General features: G+C 36.2%; 1 protein-coding gene across 1 annotated transcript in view; it reads right to left on the bottom strand.

Moving 5' to 3' along the window:
• Positions 1 to 9,390: 9,390 nt before the first annotated feature.
• The window catches only part of UBE2V2 (ubiquitin conjugating enzyme E2 V2), a 50,014-nt gene continuing 45,789 nt past the window's right edge, over positions 9,391 to 13,615 (bottom strand). The window contains exon 4 of the mRNA NM_001205115.1: positions 9,391 to 10,605. Within this exon, the coding sequence (NP_001192044.1) occupies positions 10,459 to 10,605 (147 nt within the window). The 3' untranslated portion in view covers positions 9,391 to 10,458. The remainder of the gene's footprint in view (positions 10,606 to 13,615) is intronic.

The following is a 13,615-nucleotide window of genomic DNA, read 5'->3' as shown; positions in this document are numbered from 1 at the left end:
ACAACCTTGGACTAGGCAATGATTTCTTAGATGCATCAAGTACAAGCTGTCAAAGGAAAAAAACAAAAATTGGACTGCATAAAAATTAAAAACTTTGTGCACCAAAGAATACTATCAAAAGAGTGAAAGATAATACAAAGAATGGGTTGCAAATCATGTATTGGTAAGGGTCTAGTATCCAAAATATATAAGAACTCTTACGACTCAATAACAAAACAACAAAGAACCCAATTTTAACAGGGGCAAAGGATGTGAATAGACCTTTCTTTAAAGAGAAATATTGTAAAAAAAAAAAAAAAATGTTCAGCATCATTAGTGATTAGTAAAACCCACAATGAAATACCACTGTATAGCCATTAGTATTGCTAAAAATCAAAAACAAAGAGTGTTGGCAAGGATGTAGAGAAATTAGAACCCCCATACACTGCTGGTAGGAATGTAAAACGACATAGCCACTTCTTAAAACATCCAGGCAGTTCCTCAAAATGATACAACAGAGCTACCATATGACTGGACAATTCTACTCCTAGGTGTCTACCCAAGAGAAATTAAAACATCTGTCCAGCAAACAGCTATACACAAATGTTTAAATAGTATGATAGTCAAAAAATGGAAACAGCTCAAAAGCCCATCATTCTGGAAATGTTCTGGAATAGTGGTAACAGTTGCATAATCTTGAGGATATATTTAAAAACACTGAATTGTACACTGCTAAATGATGAATTATATGGTAATTTATAGCTCAACTTAAAAAGAAATAGAAATGAAAAGCTCAGGAAATGTAGATATGATGTCACTCCCAGCTATCCTGGCCTCAGGCCTAGCACTGTCAGGGCTGGAATGGAGTGGGCCTAGTAGAGCAGCGGAAGCACCTGCATGAGGTGCATGAACCAATCATGCATAGGAGAGGACCTGAGCAGGTAGTCGGTGAGCATACTCTAACAGGGAGCATTACTGGGCAGCATTCCATACCATGTTAGCTCAGAGGTAGACTGGTTTCTTCTGTATGTCCAAACACTAAGTAGTGACTTTGAGATTTAGGTCAAAAGTCTGTATTTCAGGTGGGCCAATACTTGTGCTGGATGAACGCATCTATGAACTACACCAACAATACCAGTTCAATTTATAACTTAGGACAGAAAAAGAAGGCAAACCTGTCTGCACAGGAAATGCCAAAAACAGCAGTCACAGTAAAACTAATTTATATAGGGGGCACCTGGGTGGCTCAGTGGTAGAGCATCTGCCTTCAGCTCAGGTTGTGATCCCAGGATCCTGGGTTTGAGTCCCACATCGGGCTCCCACAGGGAGCCTGCTTCTCCCTCTACCTGTGTACCTGTGTCTCTGCCTTTCTGTGTGTCTCATGAATAAATAAAATCTTTTTTAAAAAACCTAATTTAGGGATCCCTGGGTGGTCTGCCTTTGGCCCAGGGCGTGGGCCTGGAGTCCCAGGATCGAGTCCCATGTCGGGCTCCCTGCATGGAGCCTGCCTCTCTGTGTCTCTCATGAATAAATAAATCTTTAAAAATAAATAAATAGGGCAGCCCCGGTGGCGCAGCGGTTTAGCGCCGCCTGCAGCCCGGGGTGTGATCCTGGAGATCCGGGATCGAGTCCCACGTCGGGCTTCCTGCATGGAGCCTGCTTCTCCCTCTGCCTGTGTCTCTGCCTCTGTCTCGCTCTCTCTGAATAAATAAATAAATAAATCTTATAAATAAATATATAAAAAATAAGATAAAACCTAATTTATATACAGCCTAGATAGGAACATTTGAAACAGAATTAGCTTTCATGATATAGCAATGTTAAATTCAGGTATCTGGGGTAGAATCACCCTACGCCCCTCCATACACACACACACAGATTTGACAGCACATCTCAAGAACAGGGCTGGTGAAGGACACCAGAGGAATTAAGAGCAGAGGGCCAGAAAAGTACGTAATAACAGAGAATTTGGAAAGACAATCAGCACACATGAGGGCTCCTAAGTGCAACTGCTCTTGCTCCTCCTCTGTACAGAATGAGAATGAGCTTACGCACCCAAAACATGGTCTACTCAATGGTGTCTGCTATGTGCTAGATACACTTCCATTACTTTCCCCCTTTAAGACCGTGCTTATTAGACCTTTTGATACTGAAAGTGTGGTCCACCAACCAGGAGACATCACTGGCAATTAAGAAATATTGAACCTTAGGGCCTATCCCAGACATACTGAATTTAAATCTGCATTTTAACAACACCCCCCAAAATGACATTAAAATGAGAAAAGCACTGGTCTATACCACTAATATTCTTTCCAGACTGCACACTATATGCAAATAAAACCATGATTCTGTGTGCCCTCAAAGACAGCAAGGCTTCAAGCACACACTGTAAATGACTGAAAAATCAACACGTTTGGCACTGAGGGCATCTCAGAACTTGTTTACTCCTACTTCCTTTTCATGGGTAAGGAAAGGACTCCAGAGAATATATGGGCTATCTAAAATCTAAATTATTCTTAAATGACAATGTAACCCTTAAAAATTCAGTTTACCAAAGACCAGGATAAGCAAATCAGTATGTACGTATGGTCTAATTCTCCTTAAGACATGCTATCAATCTAGTATGTGCAGCTGTTCAAGAATCTTAGAAATTCAGTCCCAAGACAGATTTTCCTGATTAATGTCCCCCAAAGGCCAACACTTCACCTCTTGGTATTTGTCACTAAATAAATTGCCTATTTACCTATCTCTAAGCCCCAGTAGACTGTAAGATGCTTTGTGACACCACTGTGTGACATCACTGTATACACATGGCTGGTGAACTGCATGGACCTAATATGCTTTTGTTGAATTAATGAATTAATATAACCAAATAAAATCAACCAAAACCAGATGATTGTTAGTGGTAAAGACAGTATTAAAAGTCAGTCTTTTAACACCTGGCAGGGGAATTAGGAGCAAATATTATTAACCTAATCCACATTTTAACTTTGACTAGATAAAAACCAATTGACTAAACAGGGCAGCCCGGGTGGCTCAGCAGTTTGGCGCTGCCTTCGGCCCAGGGCATGATCCTGGAGACCCAGAATTGAGTCCCATGTCGGGTTCCCTGCATGGAGCCTGCTTCTCCCTCTGCCTGTGTCTCTGCCTCTTTCTCTGTGTGTCTCTCATGAATAAATAAAATATTTTTTTAAAAATTGAATAAACATTTACTGAGACCTTAACCTACCTGGGAATTACATTATACAATTCCAGTAAGGCAAGATGAGTAAAAGATTTCCTTGGAGGAACCACATATTGACATTTACTACATGTAGCCTTTTTTGCAGGGGGAGGTTCTATAACTCAGGTGACTTCAATGTGATTACATTCAAGAGTGAAGATCATTAGTGAAGAGGCAGGTTTGAAATGTAATCTCCTTTTCCTTTAATCATGTTTCTCAGCATATCCATTCACTTTACGTATGTTGCATATATGAAATTTTCTATTAGAATGTAGTTGAATAGTGGGGCCTTCACACCAAGTTACGCCAAGCTTTCTTTTGCACAAGTTAATTCTTTCCAATGGAATTCATTGTAAAGACCTGCTGCTGGTGTCAAAACAATTGTGCCTATCTAAAGGTGGATCAACCAGGCCAGCCCACCCCAACCAGCTCCAGGACAAGAGGAAGGGATCCTCTGGCCAATGTCGGGGTATCAGGCATGCCAGGACTAATATCCAGAAGCCCATCTGTTACCTTCAACCGAGCAGAAATTAAATTCATCTAGAATGCACAAGTAGGTTAATGAAGCCTACATAACCTCATATAACCTCTTAAAAAATCAGCTTACACTTTCCACAGTACAGACTTGATATAAACGAATATTAACATAAGATTTAATGCTTAGATTAATAACATTTTTAAATGCTACCATTTATTGATCACTCTGTATCAGACTGTAACTAAAAACAATATTTCATGAAACCACAACTCTGGGTAAACATGGACATTACAGAAGAAAGTGAAGATTACAGAAGCTAACTGGCCCAAAGTCATAGGGCATGTGGCAAAATAGTATTCACCCCAGGATTTGCACAAGCTTCCTCTCTACTGCTGCTCTACTTCATTTCTCAATATTACTATCCTGTTCACCTTAGAACCTTATTGCTCATGGGCGCTTAGGCTCTCTAAAGTAAGGAGTGCCCTTCCTCCTAACAACATGTTTACTCATTCAATAACCAAGAATTGACCATAACTTATATTTATATATGACCTCAAAATTATCATCTATATTCTATAACTTACTAGTAGCACTCCACAAGGATTTAACACAGAGAGGTCTTAAAAACAAGTATCCCAATGTGTTTGGCAAACACAACTCAGTAAAGGTTTCATGACAAAAAGTTACATTTCTGGTAGTCATGATTCCAACAATTTTTAATCCAAATAAATAATTCTGACATTTCTTTGTAGCCAAATACACTTGTTTTCAAAAGGTGATATTTTTAATAATCTTAAAGCATCTCAATTAAGAAAACATCCAATTTTTTATTTTTCATTTCAAAAAATATACTTTGGAAGTATGTTTTAAAGTTCAAATAATTATTAAAATCCATTTATAAGTAACTTTACAACTTTTATTGTGATGATCATGACCACCATAATTAGCTACTTGAACATCAACTCTCAGCAGTTAAAGCCAAAACATCAACACGAGGCCAAGGACAACAAGCGACAGGTTGATAAAAAGATCTACAATCAGAGTTGTAAAGAAGTTAGGAAGGAAACAGGATTACAAATATTAACAGAGGAGGAACACTTTGCACGGGCAGGAAGGAATCAGAGCATACCAAGTGATTCAAGCTGGTGAAGCAACCTCCCAAGAGTATTCTTCAAATTCATGGTCAGTGTTGATGTCAAAGCAAGAGGATAGAGGGGAATCACATCCAGAGTGATGGAGAGAAGAAAATTAAAAGTGCCTGAAGGAGTTAAAAGGAAAATCCACTCAACAGAAGAGAACTGGTCACAAGAAGAGAGGTGACCATGGGTGATGGAAATGGCACAGTTGTCAAAACAGAGAGGAGTAAAACTGCATTTTACTGCTGTTTATATTCTAAACCAATAAAAGTATTTAGCACCCCTTACTACTGAGCTTGGGGATCGCATCATTTAGCTTAACTTCATTGGTTAAAATGTGTTACCCTAGAAACTAATACTATACTATATGTTAACTTAAATTTAAAATTTTATAAAAGGAAAAACTGTTACCCTAAATTAAAATGTTATCAATATATCAAGTTACCTATCATCACTAATTGTAAATAATTTTTAATTCCTATTCAGGACCACAATGGCAGCAAAGTGAGTATAACTGTACTTCTTCATAATCAAGGGTTTAAGACAATTGTGGTCTCAAAGCGGAACAAAGACTCGGGAGTTTTAGTTCTTTGCAAGATCCATCTGGCTAATAGAAAATAACAGTAATGGACTTAATAAAGACTTATATTTACACCAAAGGTCAGGTAACATAGCAATTATGTTTCTGTAGCAGTCTGTCAGAGAAAAAAGGTTAGAAAATTTGAGATCCAGCAGCACACCACAGTACAGACAGGGGAAAAAAAGCCAAAAGATACAACATCAACATTTACATTTCAAGCAGATTAAATAAAACATCCTCAATTCTAAATTATTTTATATTTTAATTACTCTGTAGTTGAATGTAATTTACTTTATAATTTTATAAAGGCCCAAGAGCATAAGTTTATACCTTAGTACAGTTTTATGCATTAAACAATGTTTTAACAAAAATAATTCAAAACAGTGAGTCCACAAGTACTATTTTTCTCCTTAGAGAAGACCATACATTACTCAAGATTAAGAAATGTAGGCATTTAGGTATTTTACTTTTCTTGTGTACTCGATTATTTTCACTTGAGTATTGTAATTAGTGAAGAAAAGTCTATCACTCACTTTAAATTTGTCTATCACCCACTTTAAATTACCTGGCTTTTTAAAATTATAGCAATAGAAAGATAATTTATGATAATAATCTAGACATCTGACAATCATTACTTGGCCAACATGGCTTGAAAAGGAGTAAAACATTTTGTCAGTTATCAACTCTGAAGAAAATCTATTTTTCGTCTCCTAAAGGCTGCTAAACTACAATTCATCCCACCTTTGTATAATAAAGCAATTACAATTACCATGCTTGTTGACTGTAAGAGGAGACGTCCTTGGACCCCAAAAAATAACATTAATTATCATAACAAATTTTACTATATTTTAATATAAGGATATCCTGTTAAAATCTTACTTCACATTATATTGTAATTTCTCCAGGTTACTGTTATCTATTGTTTAAAAAAAAGAAAAGAAAAGCAATTAAACTACATGAAGAATATACTCAATTGTTAGTGCTTCCTAATAATCTTTGAACAAAGTATTTTTAAAAATTATCCAACTACTGCACTGAACAAACAACTAAACTTTTACTCTCAACTCAGTAATTTGCTTCTTTACTGAGTATAGGTCTCTCATTACTATTGAATTCTTAGTGCCAACTATTAGTCTTTCCTTTGGGAATAAAATATTAACTTCATTTTCATATTTCACTGCAAAAACTTCCAGATAAACAGCTGCTCGTTACTGAGCATGGATAAGATAAAAGAATTCACATTAAGTCTACATTTGACAGCAAATGAATCACTGTACAAACCTTACATGGTTATTTGGTCAGTTATTCATCTTAGACAAAAGGATTCCTGGAATCTGTGTTAAGAAAGTGAGATCTATCTGGCTTTGATTGTTCTTTTCTTAACGAACATGCCCAAAAACTCATGGGTCAGTCTTTCATAAACTACATGGCAAATTAACTTTTTTTGATGAGAATATCCAATCACGGATGTAAATACCACAGCAACCTCTTCACATCCACTGATTTTTTCTTTAATCACGTACTCACTCCATGTGTTCCCCAAAACTCCCTTATTCTACAAAATGATGGTTTTGATGTCATTTTCTGTATCACCAAATACCTCCAAAATTTTCTCTTCAGAAAATGCATATATCTTTTCAATGTTCCAATATACTTTTATTTTTTTTTTTTTCTTTTTTTTTTTTAATTTTTATTTATTTATGATAGTCACAGAGAGAGAGAGAGAGGCAGAGACACAGGCAGAGGGAGAAGCAGGCTCCATGCACCGGGAGCCCGACGTGGGATTCGATCCCGGGTCTCCAGGATCGCGCCGTGGGCCAAAGGCAGGCGCCAAACTGCTGCGCCACCCAGGGATCCCCCAATATACTTTTAAAATAACATTTTCAGTGTGAACTACGGTAAGATTTCCATCCACTCTTAATGTAACTTTTATAAGGCATATTATCTTTAGCATAAACAATATTTCCATACATTTCCTGCTTTTTAGTAAACACAGTACTGGGTGGGAATAAACTGCCAATACTCTTAACAATTCTCTAATACACTGCATCCATTCCTTTCTATAATGTTTCTATTTTATATACAAAATACATATACTTTCCAAAATAGTGAGAACTGAAATCTTTTTGTGAAAATAACGAAAAATTAATCAAACTGATACTGGAAATTACATTGATACTTATTGGAAAAGTAAAATCTGTGCCTTCTAGATCCTTCGCAGTAATAGACATACCATGATTCTACACAAAGTCTAAAAAATATACTTCTAAAATGAAATCAGGGTAAAACATTCCTTAAATACCTCCCAAATCCCATTATTCATTATACTAGACTTCATAATTAGTACTTATATTCTTTAAACTGCAAGTAAGAACACAGTCATGTGCTCATTAAAAGGGTTAACATAGTTTTGACCGAAGTCTGTAATCATATGATGTACCTACCAGAACCGCCCAAAGCCATACACACCAAATCTATTAAGGATAATGTACTAGTATTTTCCAGCTGTCTCCTAATTTTCAAAACAATATTAATTTCACATGTATACCAATAAAAATATAGTGTGAAACATTTAAATCAGTGAATTGGCATTAAATAATCCAGACTAATAAACCAATATAAATAAAACTAATGTACTCTCCAAGCACTTATTCAAATTGAAGTGATAAATTCTTTTAAAAGGATAATCTGAAATTAAAATTTCATCTGTATTACACCCATAGATTCCTATACCACTATCCTTACAAATGTTTATGTTCCAAAATTCTGAAAAGTAACACTTGACCCATAATGCCATCATTTAAAAATATTAGAAAAAATATGGTAAAATCAGCAATTCTGAAAACTAGTAACTAAAAGTTTTAATTAAAGCAGAACATTGACCTAGTAGGACAAGAATTTCATTTTTGTAATCTTTATTAAATTTGTTGATCATCCCCTAGGGTCGCAACTGCTAGCCTTTTAAACAAATTTCAAAGGCAATTTTACAGTTCATTTAATACCACACACACCTATAACCTTAGCCATTTTAGAAAACAAAGGAAAAACTGCTTCAAAAATGCGGTCTTAGAAATGTTACTATAAGTAAGAGCGGCTTTACATTAGCTCCTTCTATAATCAACCAGTATGTCTTAGATTGCCATGTAGATCTTGATTGTGACATGCAAAATGGATTCTGCTTTGGATACTGTCTAATTGGCATGCAGATTTCTGCAGAGATACATAGTCCCAAAAACCAAACGGAGAATAAACATCCTCAGGCCAACAATATATGCTTGGGGGGAAAAAAACCCTTCACAATAGTGGATACCGGTAAAGGAAAGAGGACAAAAGATCAAGGTAGCCAGATTCTCAGCTCACCAATATAATTTAACATTCAAATGGTTATTAGCTACAGTGTATGACAAGACACATTTCCAAAGTGGAAAAGAAATTGTTAGACTGATTTAGACCAGTAATGGTCTTATCTATGAAGTCATTGTAATTCAAATTAATCCTCAACCATTTAAAAATTTTAAGAACCTACTTTAATAAATTACACATGCACTAATTTGTGTATATGTTCTACATGTCATTTGAAAGCATTTTAAACATCTTTGAAAATTAAAAATAGCCATGTTGAAATTAGTAAATTTAGACAACTATCACTGACTTTCATGTATTACTGACCAAGAAAAAGCAGCTCAGAGCTTTAACTGTGAATGACTTGATATAAAATGTCAGGGCATCTGAGAAATTCGTCCTTGTTACCTAACCACCTTTCTATTTAATTCAATGAATTCATAAAAGAGTATTTTTAACAAAGTAGTATACCCAGTGCTTTGAAATGAAAAACTGCAACTTAAAGCCTTGAGTCATTTTGGTTAAGGCAAACATAAATGAGCTTTCAATTCGGAATTACTGAAACTGGATAAAATTAATCCCAATTAGTAAGTATAAGAAGCATAAGGGGAAGAAATGTCACAGAAACTAAAGAAGAAAAAGGTTACAAAGAAAAAAATGGAATGTGTATTTGGATAATTTGCAATTTATAATTCTATAAAATCTGCTAGAATTCAAACATTTTTTAGTATTTCTGGTAAACTCAAATTCAAAATACAATACCTGGGATTCCTCTTTCTCCAAAGAACAAATTAAACTACTTAAGTAATTTGTTCTCTGAAATACTCGGCAAATTCCAATTCACAAGAAGTATACAAAACAGGATAATAAAAGGTGTTTACAGATGAATAGCTATAATAATTCCAATTTTTGCTACCTCAGCAAGGTAGTGTACATAATACCACATCAATATAATAGAAATGGCACAGTTTCTGAGGACACATTCCACATTTTATTTACATTTTAAGACTAACTTTAATCTCAGAATCACATATCCATACACCTATTTCCTTTTTGTTGATTTCACTTAAATGCATGGTTTGTCAAACAAAGACTGTAAACAAATATTTACCATGTCTGTTACATGTAACACACAGGAACGGCTTTTAACAGAAATTCATCGACCTCCCCACAACATGTTTTTATTATAAATACAGGTATCAAAACAATCCTGAACATATTTTTGATACTACTAGTAGTCAGCACCCACACCGCTTCAAAAATTAACACAATTTGTGACAATATTCATTGTACCTGCTACTTTAGACAATTTCAACTGAAGCTCTTTCACTAAGCAAGATGGATAAAGCATGCCATTTCTGTTTTTCCTTCTTGAGATTTTTTTAACTTTTCAGAAACACACATGCTTCCACAGCATCTGACTCTTCTCTCCATGCTTTCATCTTGTAAACCTGAATTCTATTTTGAGTACTCCAGGTTTATGCTTAAATGACAGTGCCTTAACAAGAGAAAAAAATATTGTGCTGCATTTTTCCTCCTGAAACCTGAAAACATAATGGTGTACATATATTAAATATATTTCTACAAATGTCCAGGTCATGTTTACCAGCTGGAATTCTTTTACTTAATGTGTGGGTATATTCTGCATTGTAATATTTAATCAAGACATTAACATGAGTAGAAGGTTGTTGATTTAAGACAAGTTTGAGATCCACTAAAATTAATTGTTGTATGTTTGTCCTTCTGGTGGCTGTGGAAGCTTCATATTTTCTTTGGACATCATTAGACGTCTTAGCTCTTGAAGTACAACTTTAATGCTATATGAATTTTGCCATTTAGCTAACACTGGTATGCTCCGTGCATCCACCTGAAATGGAGGAAAAAAGCAAAATTAACTACAAAGTTTAAAGTACTATGGCATCAATTTATTAAACATACTTTAATAATAAATGCTTTTAAAATTCATAGCCTGGCTCTACTTTCACGAAAAAGAACATTATGAAACTACACAAAAGAAAACAATGCTATCATACTTAGGAAAAAGAGTCCTTCTGTAACAGGTATTTCCTAAAACTGTGTCTTTTATGTGTGTGTGTTTTTCTGTATCTTTTAATAAACATGTAGTGAACTTTGGACGTCAGAAATAAACATTACATTAAATAACTATACTGTAAATATATTTTCCAATTCCTTCTTGATGATATGGTCTGAAAGTTCCTCTCCATTTCCAATGCCACTACCCAGAATCTGATCAATTATCTTGAATGGGATTTAGGAAAAAGCTGTGAACCTGATCTCTGCTTTTGGATTCTTCTTACCAGTGTAGTCTTTGCACTATAATAAACTAACCTTCCATTGTAGAAGACTGACAGAATTAGACTGCAGTTCCTTCAAAGCCTTATCCCCAGGTAACTGATTATCACTTGACCTGTCTGGCAGTTCCCTGGAAAACCCCATTCACAGGGTTTTTTCTTTATCTAACCTCAAAATTTACCCACTGAGTACTACCTATTCCTCCTCCCACCCACACCCACCCAGGCATTTGTCAAAAAATAATCAGTGTCAATTGTTTGGACATCTCTGCTGCCTGGAGAGACATTACAAACAGGAAGGTGATCAAAATATTTCAGAGGAAAAATTGGGAAATTAGATGTCCACAGGGGCTTTGAAAAGTTCCACATATTCTTGGCAACCTAGAAGACCATACATATAAGGGCTCACAAAAGACTTGATAAACTCCCACTTGTGGCTGACCTTGAGAAACATATAAAAAAAATTACAACCAAGTGGAATTTACCCTAGAACTGTAAGTTTGGATCATTTTAAAAGTCAGTCGTTATAATACACCATATTAACAGAATAGAGAACAAAACCAAAATTATTTCAATAAACACAAAAGGGCATTTGATAAAAACCCAACTTTTCACGATAAAAAAAACACTTAACAAACAAGGTATAGAAGGGAACTTCTTCAGCCTGATAAGGGGCATCTATAAAAACCTACAGCTAATATCATACTCAATTATCACTGCTAGTCAACACTGTACTGGAGGCAATCAGGCAAGAAAATGAAGTAAGATGCATCAGACAAACAGATCAATCTCCCTTTGCAGATGACATGATCTTGTATATAGAAAAGCTTAAGAGCTAATAAACAGAGTAAAGCTGCAGGATACAGGATCAATTTATAAAAACCCTGTCTGTATACTTATAATAAACAATCTGAAAATAAAGTTAAGAAAACAATGCTATTTATAACTGGTTAAGAATAAAATGCATAGGTATAAATTTAATAAAAGAAGTATAGGACTGATCTAAGGAAAACTGTAAAATATCACTGAAAACTCAGATCTAAATAAATGGAAAGAGGGCAGCCTGGGTGGCTCAGTGGTTTAGCGCTGCCTTCGGCCCAGGGTGTGATCCTGGAGACCAAGGATCAAGTCCCCTGTCAGTCAGGCTCCCTGCATGGAGCCTGCTTCTCCCTCTGCCTGTGTCTTTCTGTCTCTCTCTCTCTCTCTCTCTGTCTCTCAGAATAAATAAATAAAATCTTTTTAAAAATTAAATAAAAGGAAAGACATCACTTTTTTTTTTTTTTGGAAAGACATCTCCTATACATAGATTAGAAGACCCAATATTATAGTATGAAAACACTCCTTCAAAGTGGTCTACAGATTTAATAAAGTCCCTATCAAAATTTCAGTTGCCTGGCATTTTTTTTGTTTGTTTTTGTAGAAATGAACAAGGTTATCCTAAAATTCATATGGAAACAAGGAATCCAGAATAGCCAAAACAGTATGAAAAAAAACAAAGCTGGCACTGGGCTCCGGTGGACGGCAACTCTCCACAGTCTAGACTGTGAGCTCCGCTCACGCCATGCATGCGAGTGGTTATAGTCACTGCTAAGTCTGCCCTTCCTCCCATTTTCACGTCCTGAACCAATCACTCGGGAAGCAGCCCTGCTGGGTGGGGTGAGTGAGATGGGAAGCCCTAGTGCACATCTTACTCTGATTCATACAAAGCATGGGCTGCCACATTTTTTCCCTCTTCATCCAGTGGTGTGGAGTGTTTGTTGTCCCTCATTCATTGTCCACCAGCAAAAATCATGATGATGGGATGATAATTTATTAACATTTAGGAAAACTGAATAGTTTCCGAGTAGTTAAAAACCCTGCTGTGAAATGAATAACCTGCATGTTGGAGTCACTCATTTAAAACCACCACTGAAAGACAGTATGCATGCTTTAAAACACACCCACAGAACAAATAGCTTTAGTACTGACATCATGGCTCAAGGTATGTTTTTCCTGCAGAGTGAAATGACTTGGTTAATCATGGGTCCAGTAGTGTTATGTGCTTGCTACATATTTGTTTCACGAGACCAATGGCGTGTTTCCAAAATTACTTTTTCCCCAGAACACTTGAAAAAAAAAAAAAAAAGGGATCCCTGGGTGGCGCAGCGGTTTAGTGCCTGCCTTTGGCCCAGGGCACGATTCTGGAGACCCGAGATCGAATCTCACGTCAGGCTCCCGGTGCATGGAGCCTGCTTCTCCCTCTGCCTGTGTCTCTGCCTCTCTCTATGTGACTATCATAAATAAATAAAAAATTAAAAAAAAAGATCTTATTTATTTATTCATGAGAGACACACACAGAGAGAGAGGCAGAGACACAGGCAGAAGGAGAAGCAGGCTCCATCCATGCAGGGATCCTGACGTGGGACTCGATCCCGGGTCTCCAGGATCAGGCCCTGGACCAAAGGCAGGCGCTAAACCACTGAGCCATCCAGGGATCCCTTCCCCAGAACACTTCTTTGTTCGATATGGTTAACGATAATTGGCTACTTGTCTCTTCTTGCCTCCTTAAATCTGCTACCATGCTAT

This window comes from Canis lupus, chromosome 29 (genome assembly GCF_011100685.1).
Source record: "Canis lupus familiaris isolate Mischka breed German Shepherd chromosome 29, alternate assembly UU_Cfam_GSD_1.0, whole genome shotgun sequence".
Lineage (NCBI taxonomy): Eukaryota > Metazoa > Chordata > Mammalia > Carnivora > Canidae > Canis > Canis lupus.
The sequence above is the reverse complement of the archived record's forward strand: the minus strand, read 5'-3'. Positions and strand labels throughout refer to the sequence as shown.